The 26,282-nt window shown below is 41.3% G+C and overlaps 1 protein-coding gene across 3 annotated transcripts in view; it reads right to left on the bottom strand.

Annotated features, from left to right (window-relative positions):
* LOC134346982 (coiled-coil domain-containing protein 171-like) overlaps positions 1-26,282 on the bottom strand; it is a 474,163-nt gene that overhangs the window by 127,360 nt on the left and 320,521 nt on the right. For all 3 annotated transcript variants that reach the window (XM_063048911.1, XM_063048912.1, XM_063048913.1), the window contains exons 21-22: positions 11,990-12,135; positions 8,676-8,730 (exon numbers count right to left, since the gene is read on the bottom strand). In XM_063048911.1, coding sequence (XP_062904981.1) covers positions 8,676-8,730; positions 11,990-12,135 — 201 coding nt within the window. The remainder of the gene's footprint in view (positions 1-8,675; positions 8,731-11,989; positions 12,136-26,282) is intronic.

Below are 26,282 nucleotides of genomic sequence, written 5' to 3'. Positions count from 1 at the left end.
ATATTTCTAGGACTGTTGCTTCAAAGTCACACCTTAAAAGATGTGATGACAGATTGCATATTCAGACCAGTTCCATATTCTCTAAAACATCATTGTTCTTTCATTCCTTAAGGGGACTGTAGAAGCTAGAAGAAGTAGCGTTCTTGTGAAAACCGACCAAAATGAGGAGTTGTTCCAAAGGCAAACAAAAATGGCATGGGGGCACTAAAAAGAACTCACACTCTGTCAAACTATTGATGGCACACAATGTCTGGTAGTCACTTTTGAAAGACTGATGCACCTTCTTAACAGAATAAGATACCGTTTTAAGGTATCACAATATTAGGCCTCACCAATTAAATGTAGACAGAGATAGTCAGCAGTACTTGACCAACAGTATGCACAATAAAGGGCTCTATTTTACCTTTGGGATTTAAGTCTTCGTCTAAGATTCTCCATACCATGCCAAACAAAATTTTGCACGGCATGGATCACTGCTTGTGTAACCAATCAGCAGAGAAGAGAAGCTCTTCTAATTTTTGAGAACGTATTCATGACATCACATAAGTATAATGTTAAGTTAAAGTGAAACACATGCACCTTTTTCAAGTGTAACTTTGTCTGAACGCTGATAATAATAGTCCATAACTGGTGAAGTAAAAATACAGACCAACGCTAATAAGCCAAATACTGAAAATATTGCAGAATCAAGATCATTCCTGGGGATTCTGCAGCCACACTCTTGATTCATTCTAAATTTTGCAAGGGTGCTCAAACCACGAGATCTTCTGTTGAAAGGAATGTGAAATAGACTCAAGGAAGTGCACATGATAAGTGCAAGAAAAGCTTGTTAAGTGAAGTTCAGCTTGACCATTACAATACTATGTATGAGTCAAGTTTAACATGCGATGCCTTAAATTCCTTTGAGCATTATACCAGTGTAGCCCATGCAAGTAGAATCAGGAATTTGGATAGAGGAATGGTTGCATGGGTAAAGGCCCGAAGATGATATCAGGAAATGACATCTGGATAGGGTCGTGCTGCTTATGATCTGTGTGATAAGATCTGGCCTCTGGATCAATGGGATTGCTGAGTTAGGACAGTCGGTGACTCAAGAGTATAATTTGGTCCCATAGGGAATTGAGGTGATGTGGAGATAATGTCCCAAGAGATCAGCGATCAGTGGATAGAACTACGGATTGAGGGTTTAGAGCCTGAGAAGATTGGTATTATCATATAATGATGGAGGAGCCTAAAGGAAAATGGGTAAATCAATAAATAGCCCTCTCTGTTGAGAAGCCTCCTATAAAATGCAGAGACAGTTCATTAATACCTGTTTGTTAATGATGAGCTGAGTACCTTAAAATAGATGATGAAGAATAACAGAACCACATTTATGCACTTCTCTTGCCAATATGGCAGTGTCACGAGGAATAATATTTTCATGTACAGCTTAAACACGATTCTATCTAGAAACCATCAAAATCGAGATCCAAATAGATAAAAATATTGATGCAAAGTCCTGCATTTTAACTTAACCCAAGCCAACTCAATGGTGTCCACTTTAGTGTACACTGAATATTATGAATTCAATAATCATAGAATAAATGAATGAAAACATCTCCCCGAGGCATTAGCTCACTCTAGCAGAAGCTAACGTTCTAAAAATATGTTTGACAATCGTAGATCTATGAATAAGAAATCTTATAATTATTCAATGATTTGTATTCCACCATGTAGACTTTATTATGGATCTAGGTGAAACGAAGGAAGAAAACTTTTGGAAAAAAAAACCAATACCTCTTCCAATAGCTCAGGGCAAGTTGCCATAATTGTCATTCATTTCATTCAAGTTCAGCCATATGTCGTACTGTTAATTCATTTAAAGTAGTACCACAAACACTACCAACAAACTGTAATTTATTACTTGTAACATACCTAAACTTATACAAAGATTGATAAACAATGCCCCTAAATTTCCATGATGTTTCCTTCTATGTATCAATAGCATTTTCCAGCAACACACACAAATGCTGGAGGAATTCAACAAGCCAGGCTGCATCTATGAAGGGTCATAAATAGTCAACGGTTTGAGCTGAGACCCTTCATCAGGGCTGGAAAGGACTGAGACCAGAAAAAGAATGTGGGGGAGGGAAAGGAATATAAACTGGCAGATTATAGGTGAGACAAGGAGAGAGGGGAGGGGGGTGAAGTAAGAAGCTGGGAGGGGATAAGTGGAAGAGATAAAGGGCTGAAGGAGATGGAATATAATGGGAGAGTACAATGGACCATGCAAGAAAGGGAAGAAGGAGAGGAGCAAGAGGAGGTGATGGGCAGCTGAAGAGAAGAGATGGGTTGAGAGGGTAACTTAAATAGGGAATGGAAATGAGAGAGTGAGGAAGGGGTGAGAAATTACTGAAAGACAGAGAAATTGATGTTCATGCCATCAAGATGGAGGTTACCCAGACGGATTATGAGGTGCTGCTCCTCCAACCTGAGTTTAGTCTCATTCAAGTATGACAGGCCATGGACAGACAAGTCAGAATTGGAAGTCGAATTGAAGTGGCTAGCCAAAATTTTCCAGTGTGTTATTTATGCCCATTGGTTCATTAAATACTCAAGACTATTAATTTTCACTGCAATTACTTCATAAATGCAATGACCATCTTTCTTAGTGGCATTTTCAAAAGAATTTTGACTAGTAGCCAATCTGGACATGGGAAGTTTTAAGAGGAGGGGACTTCAATCAGGTCCACTGCCCTACAAAAGGCACAGTGGGTTGCTACAGTGAAAAAGAGCTTTGACCAGCGATCAATCAGTGTTTGGAATTGATTAGCAAGAGAAAATTAAAGGAGAGCAGGGGCAAGTGCAGCAGCTATCGTCTGAGTGGTATCTTGAGACTTCAGCTCTTCGAGGCTTCAGCAAAGAGAAGCTTCAGTCAGAGTAGGCAAAGGAAAGAAAAGCTCAAGGTTAAGATTTTTTTCTGCTCAGCTAGGACAGTAGAAATGCCAGGCAGGATAGTTGAATGCTTCTCTTGCAGGACGTGGGAAGGCAGGGAGACCTCTGGCGTCCCTGATGACTATAACTGCGAGTAGCGCATCCAGCTGCAGTTCTAACAATCCGCATTAGGGAGCTGGAATTGGAACTGGATGAACTCCGGATCATTTGGGAGGATGAAGGGTGATAGATAGGACATGACACAAGAAACTGGGTGACAGTAAGGAAGAGGAAAGGGGTGAAGGAGCCAGTGCAGAGTACCCCTGTGGCAATCCCTTCAACAACAGGTATATCACTTTGGATACTGTTGGGGTTGGTGGGGGGGGGGGTGACCCTAATAGAGGAAATTTCCAGTGATCGGGTCTTTGCGACTGAGTCTGGCTCTGTGACTCAGAAGTGAATCGGGGAGAAGAGGCATACTCTGGTGATAGGGGATTCGTTAGTTAGGGGAACAGACTGGAGGGTCAGTGGGCAAGAACTAGATTCCCGGATGGTATGTTGCCTCCTGGGAGCCAGGGTCCAGGATATCTCGGATCAAGAACTCAATATTCTTAAGTGGGAGGATGAACAGCCAGAAATTATGGTCCATGTAGGTAGCAATGACATAGGTGGGACAAGTAACGCGGTTCTGCTTAGGGAGTTCAGGGAGTTAGGTGCTAACTTAAAGGTCAAGACCTCCAGGGTTGTGATCTCAAGACTGCAACCAGTGCCACGTGCTAGAAAGGCCAGAACTAGGAAGACTATACAGTTCAATATGTGGCTAGGGAGTTGGCGTATGAGGGAGGGCATAACATTTTTGGATCATTGGGCTCTCTTCCTGGAAAGGTGGGACCTGTACAGAACGGACAGTTTGCACCAGACTGGAGGGGGACTCATATCCTAGAGGGAAAGTTTGTTAATGCTACACAGTGGGGTTTAAACTAGAGATGCAGGGGAATGGGAACCAGAGTACCAGAATAGTTAGTGAAGAGGTTGTGGAGGCAGATGTTGGTAAGACCTCTGACAAACTTAGGAATCAGAAGGCTGAGCATAGTGCAACTAGTGTTCTGAGCTGCATATATTTCAATGCAAGAAGTATCATAGGAAAGGTGGATGATTGTGCTGAAGATGAGGTAGCTGGTTTACAAACAGAGGCAATGTGTAGTGAGGAGAGCCTGTAGATAGGGCAAAATTGCAGTCAATAGGATGAGTTGCAACATAAAAGGAGAACAAAATTGAAAAGGGGGAATAAGGACTTAAGGTGTTGTATTTGAATGCAAGCAATCTATCAAATAAGGTAGATAAACTTGCAGCACAGTTGTAGTTTGGCATGTATGATGCTGTTGGCATCACTGAATATTGCTGAAAGAAGATTATAGCTGGGAGATTAATGTCCACGGATACACATTATATTGAAAGGACAGGCAGGAAGACAGAGGGGATAGTATTGCTCTGTAGGTAAAAAATGAAATCAAATCATTAGTGTGACAAGAATACACATAGATTACGATGTAGCTGTCCTGTGCTGGCACCAGTGGATTCAGCAGTTGGTCTGCCACCTGTCTTCATGAGAGAGAGAGATAAGGAAAACAATGGAGCAGCATTTGGAGATGTTAATGAAGGGGAAGGAGAGCTGTCAAGATCGGCTCCCCCTTTGAACCCTGAACTGTTTGAAGTGATGGACAGGCGATACCCCAGCAGGGGGATAAAAAGGGACAGGTTCGCTAAGGCAGGACACACACACGACACCCGAGGTAACAAGACCCTGGAAGCGGTGCGTCTCTCACAAGTCGGTGGAAAGTACCGGGCCATAGACGCACAGGGTGGAAAGGCACGATTGGCGGGAACCTGGTGTGTGTCCACCCTTGCCTGGGTGCCAGGTTCACCGCAGGGAAACGATCGTATCTGGAAACGGAGGGGTCACGGTCGGTGACCTCAGATGACATCACAAAGGACTCGCCCGATAGCTGACTGCGAAGGTCTGTGTGGAAGCCTTGAATATTCATTCGTTTTGCTCTCTCTCTCCTTCCCCCCACTGTCCATCGCCACGGCAGCGATTACTGCGGACTGAACTGAACTTTGCGTCACTTTGAAACTGGTCATTTACCCCTAGACAACGATAGAGCTTGATTAATCCTGTTATCCTAATTCAGTGTACATGTATGTTTATCATTGCTGAACTGTTGCATTCATTATCCTTTTGATTAGAGTACTATGTTGCTTGTTTCTTTAATAAAACTTTCATAGTTCTAGTAATCCAGACTCCAACTGAGTGATCCATTTCTGCTGGTTTGGCAACCCAGTTACGGGGTACGTAACATTAGAAAGAGGTGACATAGGGTCAGAAGGTGTTGAATCATTGTGGATAGAGCTAAGGAACTGCAAGCGTAAAAATACCCTGATGGGAGTTGTTTGCAGACCTCCAAATAGTAGTACGGATGTGGTCTACAAATTACAACAGGAGATAGAAAATGGTGCTGGATTCCATGGGGAGAATTTCCAGAGTGCCCACAGATGGCTTTTCAGAGCAGCTTGTGATTGAGCCCTCTAGGAGATCAGCTATTCTGGATTAGGTGCTGTTCAATTAATCAGAATTGATTAGGGAGCTGGAGGTAAAAGAACCACTTATGGGCAGATGATCATAATATGATCACATGCTCCCTGAAATTTGAGGAGAAGCTAAAGTCAGATGTATCAATATTACAGTGAAGTATAGGAAATTACAGACCGATGAGAGGAGTTGGCCAGAACTGATTGGAAAAGAAACACTGGCAGGGATGATGGCAGAGCAGCAATGGCTGGAATTTTTGGAAGCAATTGGAAGACACAGGATATATATATCTCACAAATAGGAAGAAGTATTCTAAAGGAAAGGTGACACAAATATGGCTAGCAAGAGAAGTCAAAGCCAACAAAAAAGCTGAAGAGAGGACATATAATAGAGGAAAAATTAGTTTCTTCAGATACATAAAGTGTAAAAGAGAGGCGAGAGTGGATATCGGAACACCGGAAAACGATGCTGGAGATGTAGTAATGGGAGACACAAAATGGCAGAAGAACTGAATAAGTATTTTGCATCAGTTTTCACTGTGGAAGACACTAGCAGCATGGTGGAAACTCCAGGTGTCAGGGGGCATAAAATGTGTGAAATTACCATTCCAAGAAAGAAGGTACTTGGGCAAATAGAAAGTCTGAAGGTAGGTAAGTCACCTGGACCAGATAGTGTACACCCTAGGGTTCTGAAAGAGGTGGCTGAAGAGATTGTGGAGGCATTGGTAATGATCTTTCAAGATTTATTAGATTCTGGAATGGTTCCAGAAGAATGGAAAATTACAAATGTCACTCCACACTTCAAGAAGGGAGAGAGGCAGAAGAAAGGAAACTATAGGTCAGTTAGTCTGACCTCAATGGTTAGAAAGATGTTGGAGTTAATTTTTATTGATGAGATCTCAGGGTACTTGGAGGCACATGATAAAATAGGTCGTAGTCAGCATGGTTTCCTCAAGAGAAAATCTTGCCTGATAAATCTGTTGGAATTCCTTGAAGAAATATCAAGCAGGGTAGTCGAAGGGGAAATCGGTTGATTTCGTGTACTTGGATGTTCAGAAGGTGCCACACATGAGGCTGCTGAACAAGCTACAAGCCCGTGGTATTACAGGGAAGATTCGAGCGTGGATAAAGCAGAGGCTGAGTAGCAGGCGGCAAAGTGTGGGAATAAAGGGAGCCTTTTCTGGTTGGCTGCCGGTGACTAGTGGTGTTTCATAAGGTTCTGTGTTGGGACTGAATCTATTTATGTTATATGTCAATGATTTGGGTGGTGGAATTGATGGCTTTGTTGCAAAGTTTTCAGACAATATGATGATAGGTGGATGGGGCAGATAGTTTTGAGGAAATAGAGAAGCTACAGAAAGATTTAGACAGATTAGGAGAATGGGCAAAGAAATGGCAGATGGAATACAGTGTTGGGAAGTACATGGTCATGCACTTTGGTAGAAGAAATGAAAGGGTTGACTATTTTCTAAATGGTGAGAAAATACAAAAAGCTGAGGCACAAAGGGACTTGGGAGTCTTTATGTAGGACTCCCTAATTGTTAATTTGCATATTGAGTCTGTGCTGAGAAAGGCAAATGCAATGATATCATTTATTTGAAGAGGATTAGAATATAAAAGCAAGGATGTAATGTTGAGATTTTATAAGGCACTGTTGAGGCCTCACTTGGAGTATTGTAAGCAGTTTTGTCTCCTTATCTTAGAAGAGATATTCTGAAACTGAACAGGGTTCATTGGAGGCTTACAAATATGAAGAGGGTTTGATAGCTTTGGGATTGTATTTACTGTAATTCAGAAGAATGAGGGGTGCCCTCATTGAAATCTACCAAGTGGTGAAAGACCTTGATAAAGTGGATGTGGAGAAGACGTTTCCTATGATGGAATCATCTAAGATCAGAGGACACACCCTCAGAATAGAAGGGTGTCCTTTTAGAATGGAGGTGAGGAGGAATTTCTTTAGCCAGAGGTGTATCTGTGGAATTCTTTGCCACAGGCAGCTGTGGAGGCCAAGTCTGTATTTATAGCTAAGGCAAAGATTGATAGTTTTGATTGGTCAGGGCATGAAGGGATACAGAGAAAGGCAGGAGATTGGAGCTGAGAGGAAAATTGGATCAGCCATGAAGAAATGGCAGAGCAGACTCAATTGGCCAAATAGCCTAATTCTGCTCTTATATCTTATGAAAAGGTCAAGGCTATCATATGCTTTAAAGACAAGCTCTTTAATGCATTACATGGATATCATTTTGTCCTTTTTTTTATAAACCTTCCAGCGTCCAGGGCCTGGCCAGCAATATTACATATCCCATATACCCACCTCCCCCTCACCTAGTATTCCCCCACCCATCCACCTTCCTCCTCACCATGGGGTCTCACCATCACCTGCCAGTTTGCAGTACTCCCCTTCACCCCACATTCTTGTTTTGCCTTCTGCCTCCTTCCTTTCAGTCCTGAGTGATAGCTCTTGGCCCAAAACATTGACTGATCATTTCACTCCAGATATGCCACTTGAGCTGCTGAGTTCCTCCAGCATTTTGTGTGTTCCACATCTGCAGAATCTCTTGTATTAATATATCACATATTGGACTTCTTTCATATCTTTATACACAGCAGCAATATCAAATAATTCAGATTTTGCACAGACATTTACATCTCTACAGCAGGCTTAACCCAAGTTCCACAGAGTACCCCTTATTGCACTGATGGGACATTTCCTTTCCCAACACTGTTTACTCTTAGAGTTATTCTGAGGCCAATTATTCCAAATTATAGGAAACTTCAGGAGATTTATTTACATCCATGATGAGCTCAGCCAAAATCACTTCCCCATATATGTCTACAAGTAACGTGAGAAGAGAACTTAATTTTAATTTTAACTGGGTTCAGAAAAAAACAATAAGGACCTATGATGTGTGAATCACAAGTACATTAAAAAAAGATGGGTGGCTTTTTTTGAGAAAAGTCGAAGGTTCATCTTTAAAGTCATGAAAGCCAAATACATATAAAACAGATGTTTTAAAAATCTCAAGTAATATACTGAGAAATAAGATTAATCTAATATTATCAATATTTTTTTATGAAACACTCTTTCCCCACATATCTGCACCTTGTACAGTATACTAATATATAATATTCACAAGGTCAAGAATATTTTTGGAATGCATTCACAGTACCTGTTGAAAGGCAACATCCAAAGATCTCAGGTAATTAATCAAGTGTTCTTTGTCTCTGCATGGGGAAAGAAGCAGGTGGTATAAATATGAAGTAAAAAAATATTTTTTCTGAATAATAAATAGTTCATAATACAGACATTTTAAAACTTCAATTTTCACTGCATTTTTAAAAATGCCAATTTTCTTTCGGATTTACTAAAAGGAATATTTAAAAATAAACAACACGACAGTTACAAGATGACAATAGCTCACATTATATCTATGAACCTGGTTACTACTACTACACTCATAATTTCACACTTAGCTTTGGGACCACATCAAATTGTCATTTTTAGAACATTTTGGAACATGCAGTGTAGGTTCAGAGAATATTGGGATTTGATTTACACCACCGGGGCCTGGTTTATGTAATAAACAGTGTCCATCAACCAAATAATTCAGGGTGTGTAATTTGTGAAGAAATTATCATTGAAACAAGTGGATAATAGATCGTTTAGTGGGCTGAAAGATGCGCAAGTCCCAAGGACCAATGTTAGTAAGTAAGGAAGGAAGGACATTGGCAAGAGCTTTGACAGAAATTACCAGAGCAATACACACAAAATGCTGAAGGAACTCAGCAGGTCAGGTAGCATCTGTAGAAATGAATAAACAGTTGACATTTTGGGCCAAGAACCTTCTTCAGGTCTGGAAAAGGAGGGGGAAGATGCCAAAATAAAAAAAGTTGAGGGCGGGGACAGAAGGAAGATAGCTGAAAGATGATAGTTGAATCTGGGTGGGTGGGGAAGGTAAAAGGCTGAAGAGGAAGGAATCTGATAGGAGAGGAGAGTGGACCACGGGCGAAAGGGAAAAAGGAGGGGCACCAGGAGAAAGTGACAGACAGGTGAGAAGAGGTAAGAGGCCAGAGTGGGGAATAGAAGAAGAGGGAAGGGGGAGGGATTTTTTTTTACCGGAAGGAGAAATTGATGATCATGCCATCATGTTGGAGGCTACCCAAACAGAATATAAAGTATTGCTCCTGACCTTGAGGGTGGCATCATTGTGGCACAAGAGGAGGCCATAGTCCAACATGTCAGAACTGGAATGGGAATAGAAATTAAAAGGGAAGTTCCATTTTTGGCAGATGGAGCAGAGGTACCCGACAAAGTGGACCCCCAATTTATGATGGCTCTCACCATTGTAGAGGAGAATGCATCGGGAGCACTGGTCACAGGAAGGACTGCCTCACCTGGAAGGACTGTTTGGGCCCTGAGTAGAGGTGACGGAGGCTGGTGTAGCACTTTGACCACTTGCAAGGATAAATGCCAAGAGGGAGATTAGTGGGGAGGGATGAGTGGACAAGGGAATCATAGAGGGAACGATCCTTGTGGAAAGCAGAGAGTGGGGAGGGGTACATAAAGATATGTTTGGTGGTAGGATCTCTTTGAAGATGGTACACACTGAGGAGAATGATTTGCTGGAGATGGTGACTTATGGGGTGATAGATGAGGAAAAGTGGAACTCTATCCCTGTTAAGGTGGTGGGAAGCTGGGGTGAGCATGAATATTGGGGAAATAAAGGAGATGCGGATGAGGACAACATCAATGTTGGAGGAAGGGAAACCCCGTTCTTTGAAGAAGGGGGACATCTCTGATGTCCTGGAAAGGAAAGCCTCATCTTGGGAACAGATGTGGTAGAGATAAAGGAACTGAGAAAAGGGAAAAGCATTTTTATAGGAGACAGGGTGGGAAGAGGTATAGTCAAGATAGCCACTGGAATCAGTAGGTTTATTAAAGTTGTCATTAGACAGCTTGTCTCCAAAGATGCAGACAGAGAGATTGAGAAAGGAGAGGGAGATGTCAGAAATGGACCAAACGAATTTAAGGGCAGGGTGGAAGTTAAGAAGCAAAATTTGATGAAATCGATGAGCTCAGCTTGGGTGCAAGAAGCAACACCAATGCAGTCATCAACGTAACCAAGGGGGAGTTGGTGAGCATTACCAGGGAAGACTTAGAACATAGACTATGTAACCAGTGGAAAGGCAGGCATAACTAGGGCCCATGTAGGCCATACAGAATAAAGCACAGAAACAGGTCCTTCGGCCCTTGGCTACACCTTGAGGCTGGAGAAAGAGGGAGAAGCCAACAGAGAAATTATTGAGGGTGAGGACCAGTTCTGCCAGATGGAGAAGGGCTGTGCTGGAGGGGAACTGGGCGTTCCTTTTGTTGAGAAAGAAGCGGAGTTCTTTAAAGCTTTTATGATGGGTGTTAGAAGGGACTGGACACATATGGTGAAAATGAGGTGATCAGGACCAGGGAATTGAAAATTGTTGAGGACATCAAGAGCACGTGAAGTGTCGCGGATGTAAGTAGGAAGTGGCTGAACCAAGGGAGATAGAATGGAGTCGAGGTATGAGGACACAATTCAGAGGTAGAAGAGGGTAAGAGTTTGGTGGCAGTGGATGGGAGTTCTCCTGGTTTTATGAGGTCAGTGATAGTATCAGAGACAACTCTCTGATGGTCTGGAGTGGGATGTTTTTCAGGGGGTAGGTTTGAGGAGATGTCTGAGAGTTGCCGCCTGGCATCAGCAAGATAGAGATCAGTGCGCTACATTATCACAGCACACATGCAAATCTACAAATTTTCTGGAGAAGCTGCAGAGGTAATAATTGCCTAGGATACAATGCTTCAGTTACATGAAGAGATGTTTTAGCTGGATTTGTTTCCTTGTAGTGGAAACATTGGAAGAGGCAAGAACTCTCAACATTGAAAAGGTATTTACAGGAGTATTGGAAGAACCTTAGCACAGAAGGCTCAGGCTGGTTGCTGAATAGAAGAACTGGTATAGTTAGGACTTGATAGCATGTGATCTGAAGGGCCTACTTCAATGCTGTCTGATAGGCACTTTTAACAAGCAGTGGAAGCCAGCCCCATTACTGGTGTAAGTGGGGTTAGTCGATGGAAGAGATTGTGGGTGGGTTTAAGATAACTGACGAAGTTGTGAGTCGAGAACCTGATTGTAAATGTTAAAAGAAGGGGATGAAAATCAGCTGCTTTGTTTTTATTTAGCACACAACCAGAAATTATTACTGATGGTATATGAAAACATACCACTATCACTATCACTTTTTGCCTCAACAAATACATTTTTTAACAAGGTTGTATTTTTTTGAAGTGTACATTTTCAGAAATCCCTTTAGATGTGTGCATTAATGACATAACATTTCCTCAAAGGTAGATTCTGCCATTTGATTTTGAACTTTTCCCCAATTATTTTCTAATAAAACTCCTTCTGAATGCCCAAATTGATCTGAGCTCATTACAAGTCTCCATGCTCACTTTGCTGCCTTGCACAGGGCGTTTTCTGCATCTTGGATACTCTCTTCAAGTCGGCGTTTATCTTGCTCCAGCTGTGAGAGATTTTTGTTTAGCTGACGCAAAGACTGATCTTTCCTCCTCAGTTCCATTTTTGCTTCGGACAGACTCTGAAACAAGCAGTAAAATATTGTTCGTATGACTTCAGAATGTACATTAGCCAAAATATAGCAGTTTATTTCAACTATAAACTGGAACAGGAAGTGATCAACACTTAAAAGTCAGAGACTTGCATATCAGGTTACAGAGCAGAATTAACTGCAGAGAAATACTAATTGGCACAGTTCTAAAATATATGCAAGAATAGGTGGACTTTGATGCATGTGAAAGTGCCAGGACAGGTGAGAGAATGGTAAATGAGGCATAAGCAGAGGCACTGGAGTACAGCACCAGGAAGCCTACTTACATTGAATCTGTTAGGCCACAAGTACAGAATTATATTCATTTCTGATTAGCACACTTGAGGTGTCAGAGTCCTCCATAGGTTTCAATGAGGTCTCTCCTTATTCTTCTGAATTCTAGTGAATACAGTCCAAGAGCCATCAAACGCTCTTCATATGACAAGCCATTCAATCCTGGAGTCATTTTCGTGAACTTCCTTTGAATCCTCTCCAGAATCGGCATATCTTTTCTAAGATAAGGGGGCAAAACTGCTCACAATACTCTAAGTGAGGCCTCTCAAAATGAATGCTAACATCGCATTTGTCTTCATCACCACAGACTCAATCTGCAAATTCAACTTTAGGGAATCCTGCACAAAGACTCCCAAGTCCTTTTGTGCCTCTGTGATTTGTATTTTCTCACCATTTAGAAAAATAGTCAACCATTTCATTTCTTCTACCAAGAGTGCATGACCAGACACTTCTCAACACTGTATTCCATCTTCCATTTCTTTGCCCATTATCCTAATCTAAGTCCTTCTATAACCTCTCTACTTCCTCAAAACTATCCACCGCTCAACCTATCTTCATATCATCTGCAAACTCTATAACAAAGCCATCTAATACAACATCCAAATCATTGACATATAACATAAAAAGGATCTGTCCCAAAACAGACCCCTGTGGAGCACCACTAACCATTTGCAGCCAGTCAGGAAAGGCTCCCTTTATTCCCACCCTTTGCCTCCTGCCAATTAATCACTGCTTTATCCACACTTGAATCTTTCCTATAACACCATGGGATCATAGCTTGTGAAGCAGCCTTATGGTTGGCACCTTGTCAAAGGCCTTCTGAAAACCCAAGTACACAACATCAACTGATTCTCCTTTGTCTATCCTGTTAGTTATTTCTTCAAAGAATTCCAACAGATTTGTCAGGCAAGATTTTCCCTTGAGGGATCCAAGCTGACTACTGTCTATTTTATCAGGTGAGTCCAAGTAACCTGAAACCACATCATTAACAATTGACTCCAACATCTTCCTAAACACTGAAGTCAGACTAGTGGGCCTATAGTCCCTTTCTTCTGCCTCTCTTCTTTCTTGAAGAGTGGAGTGACTTTTGCAATTTTCCAGTCTTTTGAAACCATTCCAGAATCTAGTGATTATTGAAAGGTCATTACCAATGCCTCCACAATCTCTTCAGCCACCTCCTTCAGAATTCTAGGGTGTACACCATCTGGTCCAAGTGACTCATCTACCTTCAGACCTTTCAGTTTCCCAAGAACCTTCTCTTTAGTTATGGTATTTTTCTAAACAATCTGCTAATTTCCAATCTTCCGGCACCTAACCCATAGCCAAAGATATTTTAAATACCTCTGCTAGGTCCGCTGCAATTTTTGTACAAGTGTCCCACAAGGTCTGAGGGGACAACTTGTCATGCTTTGGGTATTTATTCATTTGAATTTGCCTTAAGATACCAAGCATCTCCTCCTCTGTCATCCATATACGACTGATGAACTCACTGCTGTTTGGCCTCACTTCTGTAGAAACTGTGTCCTGAGTAAATACAAATGCAAACAAAAATTGCTTTAAGACCTTCTCCATCTCTTTCAGTTCCATACATAGATGACCATGCTGATCTTCAAAAGAGGACAAATTTTGTCCCTTGCTATCCTTTTGCTCTTAATATATCTTTAGAAGCCCTTGGAATTCTCCTTTTAGTTTCTTTTAGCCCTCCTGATTACCTCTTAAGTGTTCTCTTGCATTTCTTATACTCAAGTACCTCATTTGTTCCTGCCTGCCTATACCTGCTATGTATCTCTCTCTTCTTAAGCAGGGCTTCAACATCTCTTGAAAACCAAGGTTTCCTAAACCTATTAGTCTTGCCTTTTTATTCTACCAGGAACATACAAATTATGTACTCTCAAAATTTCATTTTTGAAGGCCTACCACTAATCAAACAAGGAAACAACCTGTCCCAGCCTACACTTGCCACATCTCAACCCAAGGACCAGACTTATCCTTCTCCATAATTATCTTAAAACTAATGAAATTATGATCACTAGATGCAATGTGATCCCTTGCACATACTTCCGTCACCTGCCCTGTTTCATTCCTTAATAAGAGATCCAGTATCACATTCTCTCTAGTTGGGACCTTGAAATACTGATTAGTGGAAACTTCCCTGAACACATTTGACAAACACTATCCCATGCAGCCTTTGCACAATATGCAAGTCCCAGTAAATATGTGGAAAGTTACAATCACCTACTATGACAACCCTATTTATCCTGCAACAGTCTGTGATCTCTCTACAAATTTGCTCCAATAATCACACTGTTTATTGGATAGTCTACAATACAATTCCATTAGGATGATCATATTCCACAGTTCTACCCATATAGCCCCAGAAGACAAGCTCTCCAGTTTCTCCTGTCTCAGCACTGCTGTGACATTTTTCCTGACTAGAAATACCACCCCTCCTCCTTTAATCCCTTACTCTATCATGTCTAAAACAACAGAACCCTGGAACAGTGAGCTGCCAGTCCTGCTGTAGGGTAATGTAATGGGTCACAGTTGAGCCACACTGTTCATAATAGAAACTGTTCTACATAATTCACAAACACTGTTATTGAGTTGTTGTGTTCACTTTATGAGATGGTGTCTGATGTAATGATGTCAGTATTTGTTGGCTGCTTTTGGCTTGTTTGTAATGGAAGTAAAGGGCTGTGGCTTTTTTTAAGCACATAAAATGATTCTTGTAGGTTTTATTTTCAAAATCCTACATTGGTGATCCTGACAATCTCAGATATTCCAGAGTTACACAACCACATGTTGACAAATGCAGTTGTCCAGTTCACATTGAGAGAAATCACCTTGGACAATGCCAAATTTTACTATGTCATAGCATTGTTAAGTAGTTCCACTGCAGCCAGAGTGGTGAGTCTACTAGAGGATCCGCCTGCACATGATAAATACGTCACTCCGAAAACTCACCTGTTACAAACGTCTGGACTGAGTGTGCCAAAGTGTTGCTCTCCTTGTCTGGCCTGGGTGACGCTAGGCCTTCAGAACTAATGGGCCACATGCTATCTCTCATTAGCAAACACCATCCTTGTTTTTTTTTAAAGCAAATGCCCAATCAAGTTCACACAGTCCTTGCTAACACACCCGTGAAGGATTATAGGGAGCTTGCTAAAATAGCCAATAGTCTACAGTCAGCCAGACAGAGATGCATCGTTCATCCTTCTTTTCCTGTCTCAATAAGTCCAGTCGGCAGAGCCTCCAGTACATTCACGCCCATGGTTCTTAACCAGCAATGTCAGGACTATCTTTTTACCGTATGCATTTAGGCATGAACGCCAAGAAGTGCAAACCAGCAGGCAGCTTGGAAAGTGCCAGTGCACTGGGACACCGGAGGTCCATGAACACCTTGGGTCCCAGCTGCCAGGGTTGTCTATTGCTCGTTATGGATACTCTTTCAGGGTGATGCTTCCAGTGTGTCATGGGCGCTCATGTGTATATGCTGCCATCATCGCCCATGGATTATATGGCAACGGACCCTTGCCGGTGGGATCTGGACTTACGGGACATGACATGTGACACTACTTCAGTGGATGATGTACACATGGGACTTTGTCTTGGCTAGAGGTGCAAGACCTCTGCTCGCCACAGATTTCCTGCGCACCAAAGGACTGTTAGTAGATCTTAAGAACTGCTGCTTGTAGACACAAAGGAATTTGGATCGTTACCCTGTACCCACAGTAAGATCCCCATGAAGACTCTGTCTAGTGCATGCACCACCACATGTGAATTCACTCACCACATCTTCACAACTAGCTAGCCGGTCCACGCCTGTGCGCATAGACTAAACTCAGAAAGGCTGGCCAGCATGAAGGCTGAGTTTACTAATATGAAAATTCTTGCCATTATATGTAGGTCGAATAGCCCTTTGGGCTTTATCCCTCCGTGTGGTCCCTAAGCACAATGATATAGCAATATTCAAGACTTCTCCGGAAAGATAATACTTTCTAAAGTGCACTTAGTTAGGAGCTAACATCAAGTGCCTGTGTACACTGAGGAAGTTCCCAAAACTGTTGTTATAACCCTATTTGGCCTATTTGAGTTTCCATGCATGTTGTTTGAACTGAAAAATGCAGCACAGACTTTCCAATGACTACTAGACTCTGTATTAAAAGACTCAAATTTTCTTTTAGTTTACCTGGATGACACACGTCGCCATTACATCCCCAAAACTGAACACGTATCACATCTCCCCACACTTTTCAAGCACTTAAGCCAAAATGGGCTGATTATTAACCCCTCTAAATGGCAGTTCAGGTCACCTACTATTGACTTTCCTGGCCACCATATCTCTGCAGAAGGTGCAACACCCCTGCTGTCAAAAGTTGCCACTATTACGGACTTTCCACTGCCCCACACTACCAAAGCACTGTAAAAAGCTCCAAAACCTGAACTCTGTACCTCCTTTTGCAACTGGATCCTCAGCTTCCTCACTGGAAGACCACAGAGGATCGGAAATAACATCTCCACCTTGCTGATAATCCGCACTGGTACACCTCAAGGATGTGTACTTAGTCCACTGCTCTACTCTCTCCACACCCATGACTGTGTGGCTAGGCACAGCTCAACGGCCATCTAAAAACTTGCTGATGACACAACAACCATTGGTAGAATTTCAGATGGTGACAAAAAGGCATGTAGGAACTATATAGATCAGCTAGTTGAGTGGTGTCGCAGCAACAACCTTTCACTCAGAGTCAGTAATCCAAACAATTGATTGTGGATTTTAGAAAAGGTAAGACGAGGACATACACTCCAGTCTTCATAAGTGAAGAGGGTGTGCAGTTTCAAGTTCCTGGGTGTCAAAATCTCTGAGGATCTATCCTAGGCCCAACATAACAATGTGGTTACAAAGACTGCACGACAGCGGCTATACTTAATTAGGAATTTGAGGAGACTTGGTATGTCACCAAAGACACTCACAAATTTCTACAGATATCAAATGTGTTCAGGAAAGTTTCCTTCATTAGTATATAGAAGTCCTAAAGAGACAGAGTGTGATACTGGATCTGCTATTAGGGAATGAGACAGGGCAGGTGACAGAAGTTTGTGTAGGGGAACAATTTATATCTAGTGACCACAATGCCATTAGTTTCAAAGTAAATATGTAAAAAGATAGGTCTGTGCTGCAGGTTGAGATTCTGAGTTGGTGAAAGGCCCAATTTTGATGGTGTCAGAAATGATCTGACAAGTGTGGAATGGGACAGGGTGCTTTCTGTCAAAGGGGTACTTGGTAAGTGGGAGATCTTCAAAAGCTAAATTTTGAGAGTACCAGGCTTATATGTGCCTGTCAGAGTAAAAGGTAACGGGAGGAGAAGATGGCAGCATGCCTGCGTGTGCGCAGTCCTCCGGTGAAAAATGATAGCGTATCTGTTAAATAGGAGCCGTGGACAATTCTGATTTGATGGAGAATGGACGTGAAAGCACAGAGGAACATCTGGAGAAATTTCTGAAACGCCCGTTCACTGCTGTCGTTACTATGTGGTCGGGAATCTTTCGGAGGGTAGGCCTCAAAATCCCCGGCCTTGCCTGCTTTTGGCGACCAAGAAGGAGGTCGAATCGTTCGGACAGAGATGGCACTCAGTACTCGGTGTTGGAGAGCTGATCAGAGCTCGAAGTTTTCGGATAACTCAGAGTCGGATTGTGGTCGGCATGGCAGGGAGAGTTTTTCTTCCTTCCCCCGTCTGCGTGAGATGTGGGTCATCTGAGAAACTTCGAACTTTACTATGCTCACGGACTTCTTCATCAAGTTATGGTAATTGTTGCACTGTTGTAACTATATGTTATAATTATGTGGTTTTGTCAGTTTCTTCAGTCTGGTCTGTCCTGTGTTTTGTGATATCACACCGGAGGAAATAATGTATCATTTCTTAATGCATGCATTACTAAATGACAATAAAAGTGGACTACGTGTCTTCATAATCTAATCTAAAGATAACAAGTGTAGGGAGCCTTGGTTTTTGAGAGATATTAAGGGCCTGGTTAAGAGAAAAAAGGTGCATAGTAGGTATGGGCAGGAAGGAACAAATGAGATGTTTAAGGAATATAAGACATGCAAGAGAGCACTTAAGAAAGAAATCAGGACTAAAAGAAGGCATGAAGTTGCTCTAGCAGACAAGGTGAAGGAGAATCCCAAGGGATTCTACTGATATGTTAAGAGCAAAATAATTGCAGGGGACAAACCTGGTCCTCTGGAAGACCAGAATGGTAATTCATCTGTGGAGCCAAAAGTGATGGAGAGATCTTAAATCTTTGCATTTGCATTTACTCAGAAGATGGATGCAGAATCCACAGAAGTGAGGCAACATCGTGGACCCTGTACAGATTACCAAGGAGGAGGTGTTTGTTATCCTGAGGTAAATCAGGGTGGATAAATCCCCAGGGCCTAACAAGGTGCTCCCTAACAAATTTGAGTTGTGTGTTAGTAGGCAAAGATTAACCATCACATCCAGGCACCATTAATACTTGCGAGGCCGCTGAGCAGCGCTGACTATATCAATGTGGGCCTGGTTGGCCCTCCACTGCAGTTTTCTGCAATGTCCTTACCATGTGGTCAGAGGATGCCTCTCTAGAGTCAACGATGGCTGCGGATGTGGCTCGAGCGGTCATCAACATGTGAGTCGCTCGGTTTGGCACCCCATCTGATTTTTCTTTGTCTGAAGTCCCCAATACTCGTCAGACCTCTCGGCCACACCATTTCACCAGTCCTTAAAGGCTGCTCTGAAGGCCTCGCTGATGGACTAGCATTGGCACAATTGTCTCTTGTAGGTCCCGCTAGGGCTCAGAACGGCTCCAAAAGTGGACCTGCAGTCCACAGTTAAGGTGGTGTATGGACAGCCGCTACAGAGTGCCGAGTGATTTGATAGCTGATGCCACGACCACCTGGTTGCATTTCAGCAACGCTCCATCCTCCTCAGTAAACTTGGTTCTTTTACACCTATTCCTACCTCCCATCATAAGACCATTAGACATAGCAGCAGAAATAGGCCATTTGGTCCAGTGAGTCTGCTCCGTCATTCAATCATAGCTGATCCTTTTTTCCCCTCCTCAACCCCATTCCCCAGCCTTCTCCCTGTACCCTTTGATACTGTGTCCAATCAAGAACCAATCAATCACTGCCTTAAACACACTCAACAACCTGGCCTCCGCAAATGCCTGCGGTAAGAAATTCACCACCCTCTGGCTAAAGAAATTTCTCTGCATCTCTGTTTTAAATGGATGCCCCTCTATCCTAGTCTGTGCCTTCTTGTCCTTAGACTCGCCCACCATTGGAAACATCCTTTCCACATCTACTCTGTCTAGGCCTTTCAACATTCAAAAGGTTTCAATGAAATCCCACCCCCCCACCCCCCGCCACATTCTTCTAAATTCCAGCGAGTACAGACCCAATCCCGTCAAACGTTCCTTGTATGATAACCCTTTCATTCCTGGAATCATCCTTGTGAAACTCCTCTGAACCCTTTCCAATGCCAGCACATCTTTTTCTTAGATGAGGAGCCCAAAACTGTTCACAGTACTCAAAGTGAGGCTTCACCAGTGCCTTACAAAGCCTCAGCATCAGCATATCCCTGCTTTTGTATTCTAGACCTCTTGAAATGAATGCTATCCTTGCATTTGTCTTCTTCACCACCGACTCAGCCTGCAAGTTAACCTTTAGGTTGTTCTGAACAAGGACTCCCAAGTCCTTTGCATCTCAGATTTTTGTATTTTTCTCAGAAAATAGTCTGCACATTTAATTCTACTGCCAAAGTGCATGACTATGCATTTTCCAAAACTGTATTTCATTTACCATTTTCTTGCCCATTCTCCTAATCCGTCTAAGTCCTGCAGCCTACCTGTTCCACCAACACCACCTGCCCCTCCACCAATCTTCGTATCATCTGAAAACCGGGCAACAAAGCCATCTATTCTATCATCTAACTCATTGATATACAACATAAAAAGAAGCAGTCCCAACACCGAACCCTGTGGAACACCACTAGACACTGGCAGCCAACCAGAAAAAGATCCTTTTATTCCCACTCACTACCTCCTACTAATCAGCCAATGTTCTAACCATGCCAGTAACTTTCCAGTAATACCATGGGTTCTTAACCTGGTAAGCAGTTGCATGTGTAGCACCTTGTCAAAGGCCTACTGAAAGTCCAAATATACAAACATCCACTACATTCCCTTTATCTATCCTACCTGTAATCTCCTCAAACAACTCTAACAGGTTCATCAGGCAGGATATTTCCTTAAAGAAATCATGCTGACCCTTTCCTATCCTGTCCTGTGTCACCAGGTACTCCATAACTTCATCCTTAACAATCTACTCTAACATCTTCCCAACCACTGAAGTCAGGCTAACTGGTCTATAATTTCCTTTCTGCTGCCTTTGTCCTTTCTTAAAGAGTGGAGTGACATTTGCAATTTTCCAGTCCCCTGGCACCATGTCAGAATCCAATGATTTTTTTGAAAGATCATTACTAATGCTTCCACAATTTCTACCGCTACCTCTTTCAGAACTTTAAGGTGCAGTTCATCTGGTCCGGGTGACTTATGTACCCTTAGGTCTTTCAGCTTTTTGAGCATCTTCTCCCTTGTAATAGTAACTGCACTCACTTCTCTTCCCTCACACCCTTCAACATCTGGCACACAGCTAGTGTCTTCAGCAGTGATGGCTGATGCAAAATACTCATTTAGTTCATCTACCTTCTCCTTGGCCCCCGTTATTATTTCTCCACCCTCATTTTCTAGAGGTTCCATATCCACTCTCATCTCTTCTATTTATTACATATCTGAAAAAGCCTTTACTATCCATTTTGATATTGTTTGCTCGCCTGCTTTCATATTTCATCTTCTCCCTCCTAATGATTCTTTTAGATACTCGCCACAGGGTTTTAAAAGCTTCACAATCCTCTGTCTTCCAGCTAATTTTGGCTTTGTTGTATGCCCTCCCTTCTGCTTTTACATTACCTTTGACTTCCTTTGTCAGACACAGTTATGCTATTTTGTCATTTGAGTATTTCTATGTTTTTGGAATGTATGTATCCTGCACCTTCCTCATTTTCCCCGGAAAGTCACACCACTCCTGCATCTCTCTCCAGACCTATGATTTATAGATGCTATAAGTATTTTGTTAAATCAGGAGATGAGGCCCAGTGTTGTCAGGAAATGTAGAGGAGGCTCGACCCAAAAGCAGTGCCGTAGAGACGATTCATGATGAATGGTAAATTGAATAATAGATTGCAAGTAGTACAATCTTCTATGCAGTGGTGTGCTAGGGCAATGGCATCAACATGGGTGATGCCAACAGGCTCAATAAACTGATTAGAAAGACTGGCTCTGTTATTGGAGTCAAACTAGACACACTGGAGGCTGTGGTAGAACAAAGGATTCTACAGAAAATCCTGGCAGTTTGGGACAACGTTTCTCATCCTCTGCATGCCACCTTGGTTGAACAGAGGAACAATTTTAGTAATAGACTAAGGCAATTATGCTGCTGCAAAGAGTGCTATATGATGTCATTCTTACCCTCGGCCATTGGGCTCTATAATGAGTCAACCTATAGCTGGGGAAGTGATGACCTCCTCCTGTTAGACTGTTGGCTGTAACTTATTTTTTATTCTTTCTTACTTCTCTTCTAATAGTTGTATATCTATGCACTTGCAAATGCTATTGTGACACTGTTATTTCTTTTGGGATCAATAAAGTATCTATCTATCAAACAAACAAGTCACAAAATGACAAAGAATAGTTACTAAACATCACAGGCAACAAGGTGGCTGAAGGCTAGGAGCAACTCATCGAAGCTGGCTGGATTGATAAATGACCAATAGTTGTGGATGGGAACAGGGTTTAAAATGGCTGCAGGTGATGCGTTGAAAATGAGTGGTAGGTGATTCCTGTTAGCTGGGTGAGACTGGGAGGTGCCTGCCTATGCAAACCTGATATCTTAGAGATTACTTTCCCCACACTTCCCAGTCTGCACCCCACCCAGCCCTATCTCTCTCCCCCACAAGCACTTTCCTCTGCAAGCATAGCAGGTGTGAAACCTCCTCCTTCCCCACCATACATGACCCTGAACAACCTTTCCTGGTGAGCAGACATTACCATGTGCTGCTCCTCCATGGCCACCATTTTAAGTCTCCTTCTCATTCCTACAATGACATAACTGTCCTCGGCCTCCTCCATTTACAAGTTGCACTTTCAAAATTTAAATCCTCTGAATCATCTAGATGTAAATTCCCCTACTGCCGTGATGGGATTTGGCGTTATGTTCGTGAATTATTAATCCAAACCACTAGGCTATGAGCTCGGTAACTTAAACACAATGTTAAATAACAATTCAGTAGTTTTTGAAAATAAAACTCATGCCATTAAGTTGGTTCCAAATCAGCCAGTCTTACAAAACCTGCAGCCTAACATCGCTCCTCACATTGCTTTACAAACTGCATGAAAAAACTCTGTCTTTCTTTTAAATAACATGAACTGAAGAAGTGCTGTAGAAATTAGCATGAACAAATCAATTATACTGCAATGCTACAGCCATCAATGAAAACTTGGCCGCCATTGTGGAATTTAACAGCACAAATGACTGATTTACAATCTGGTGGAAAAATTAATTGTGGAAATAATATCTTATCCTGAATGGATCTGGTAAACATTTCATTTAGTTGTTATATGTATAGGTATTTTGACACATTTGCACTAAATGATCATTCAACTTCTATCAATCCTTTTGGTTAATGTCAACATGTGTAAACTAGTAGTATATATGTGAGACTCACACAAAAATATTATACCAGGAAACTTAACAGATGAGTTTTTATTTCAGGGAACGACAGGGGATCTGGAGGTGTGCCAGATGCATGGTCCCAATTTCAACACATCATTTATTCTATCCAGAATTTTATCATATTGCATTGCTGCCAAAAGAATGCTATACAAAATTTAGGAGATCTATCCTAATGCTGTGTGGATAAAGCAGGAACTAGCAGGCAATAGGCTGTCACTAAAATGCTACAATGTAAAACAATGAAAGTTTGCAAAAACAGTGGATCCCGACTAATTGGGACATATTGGGACATTGGCCCAATTAAGTGGCAGCCCCAATTAGACAAAGTTCCATGGAAATAGTTAAAAAGGTATAAAAATTACAAGCTGAGTAACCAATTATGTACTTAAATGAAATCCAGAACAAATTAGAACTCTAACAATAGTATTACAGTACTACAAAAACTGTGTATTAGTTCCTAATAGTTATTGACAGAGGAATGCATCCAGTGTACATAATGAACAAAATCAGCACAGACACCTAATAAGGACCATCTTTATACAATGCTTTCAACGATTGCATCCTCCAAATCTTTGTTTTCATTGTAACATTCAAGACGATTGTTGATACCTTCAAGTTCTTTGTAGTTCCTAATTTGTTGAAGTAGTGAATTCATTTCATTTTCACTCCTGGCCGTTTCTGGTATCTCCAAGCCAGAATGCTTGAGACTGCAGTGAGCAAAACAGTCTGGAATTGTCTTGCTGCTTATTTCTCATCGACTGTCAGTGACGAATATCACTGTTTCTTGTACAAAAAAGCAGCACCAGACACTTTTAAAAAACTATTTGGTCTAAGCACAGTGTAGCATCTAGTGGCCACATAAGTGCACATGACTGACACTAGTTAGAACCTGTCCAGCAAATCTCCTGCCTTAATTAAGAGTCATAGTGTTCCAAATAAATGAAGGGAATCATGGCAATTTTCTCAATTTGTATTTGTTGTTTAAGAGTTGTTCCAAAGAAATGGCTGCCCTGATTAACTGATGGCTCAATTAACTGGAATCCACTGTATTTGTGAAAACAACTAAAAATTAAACAGGGGAAAACAAGGTATTTTATTAATGTAGTGAGATATTTTATGAGCTATGGAAAAGCCAAACCCAGTTTACATTACTATTCTATCAAAAAGTATGCTTATTTTGGAATATATTTAATAATTATACCAGTACATTTTTATTTCCTGAGTGCTGAGGTTTTCAGCATAATATTGTTACTTTTCAAAAGTGGCCATCAGACATGCATGGTTTTTATGTTTATATAGCTCATCAGTACTGTTCGTCGTTACAGATTTTCTTTCATGCATCATTTAATTCTGAATTTGCACAGAACTACCATGGAGCATTGTTGCAGAGTACAAAGAGAAAAATTGGACAAGGATAATTGTAAGTGTGTTCAATGTAAAATGAAGGAAAATTGGGCAGGTTCATTCTATTGCCTGCATTTGCTGATCCCAATCAAATCTTGCTCTGATATTTGCTTCAGTGAGAGTTAACACTCAGGCAGCAAAGACTAAAGACAGCCCCCTGAGTTCAATTTATTCGTATCTCAGGAGCCTGGCAGTCTATAAAGTTCTGTGAGCTTTCAGTGTGAGGCAACAGTTTATGTTATCTATGAGATTGTTGAAAGTAGAACAAGATAATTTTCACAATAGAAAATCTACAATGATGCAGAAATATTTGTTGGTAATCCAGAAAGATGAATACATTGCAACTCATTATGCTAGAAGTTAATATGAAATTGTTTAAATGTTGCAAAAAAATTACCAAATACGTTTTCTATTCAAATGCTGCATCCCCAAGAGTGCAAAATTAAAAACAAAATATGATAAACATAGGGAAGTTAAAAATGTAATGATCATTTGCAGCAAAAAAAGTCAATAGCAACAGCAGAGAGAAATAATGAAGATTTTGCTAAAATATTAAAATGAGTATAAGCATTTGGATTGATCAGGAATCTGTTGCTCTAGATTTCATTGTGAAGTTTCATTGAAAGGAATTGCTTTATCCATTCATCATAAAGTTTCCCAGAGACATTTGCAAGCCCAAGTGCAGAGATTTACACTGATCCAAAGTCTGTTTTAAATTTCCTTGCTCCTACAAAGAGGCTGTTCATCCAATCAGACTGAAAAATTCTCACCACTTCATGCAGCAACAAAGCAAGCAATATAAATTATATTTACATCATTATACACTAAGTAGAAGAAAGAGCCATTCATACAGAACTACAAGGGAAGCATCAAATAAAATAATACAGAAATATAATAATATACTACAAAAATGCTGCAACTTCATACAGGACTGAAACATCAGGCAACAATAGACTCTTAGGGACAGAGAAAAATTTTGGTAATTAACAACTTTGTTTAAAAATTCAGTTACACCTGATTCTTTAAACTTCAATATTTGATCTGCCTTTAAAACAGAAATAGTGAAAACAGAAGTTCTCACTGACAATGGTGAATGCCAACAACCTCTAGATCATATCAAAATTTCAACCTGGTCAACTCCAACACCACCAGCCCACTCCAATAATGAGTTAATGCTGAATGAAGTTATCAAGAACACTGCTGGCTTGCCAATAACATAATCACTGATGCTAAGTTTGGATTTTGGCAAACATCTGAAAAGTTAACCCTGTTTCACTTTTCACAGATGCATCCTAACCCCTGTGTTTCCAGTATTTTCAGCTTTTGGTACAATAACTAGATAGCAGTCATAATTTCAGGAAATATTTTCCATATATTCTTCAACTTCATCAAAAGGACTGCTGGTTTAATTTTCTAGCGTTCAAATTCATTCCAAATTAATTGCCAAAAGAAGGAAGCATGAAAAAAAGTTAGTTCTATTGGACCAGATTGTTTAATTGTTATTTTATCTGTAGTTTAACAATTACCTATCTGAAAAATCCAAGTGGAGATATCGGGACGCCGTCATGACAGCGTTTTTTTTTAGCAGGCTTTCTTATTTTTATGAGGC

Source organism: Mobula hypostoma, chromosome 5 (assembly GCF_963921235.1).
Source record: "Mobula hypostoma chromosome 5, sMobHyp1.1, whole genome shotgun sequence".
NCBI classification, from domain to species: Eukaryota; Metazoa; Chordata; class Chondrichthyes; order Myliobatiformes; family Myliobatidae; genus Mobula; species Mobula hypostoma.
This window is presented reverse-complemented; position numbering and strand designations above follow the sequence as displayed.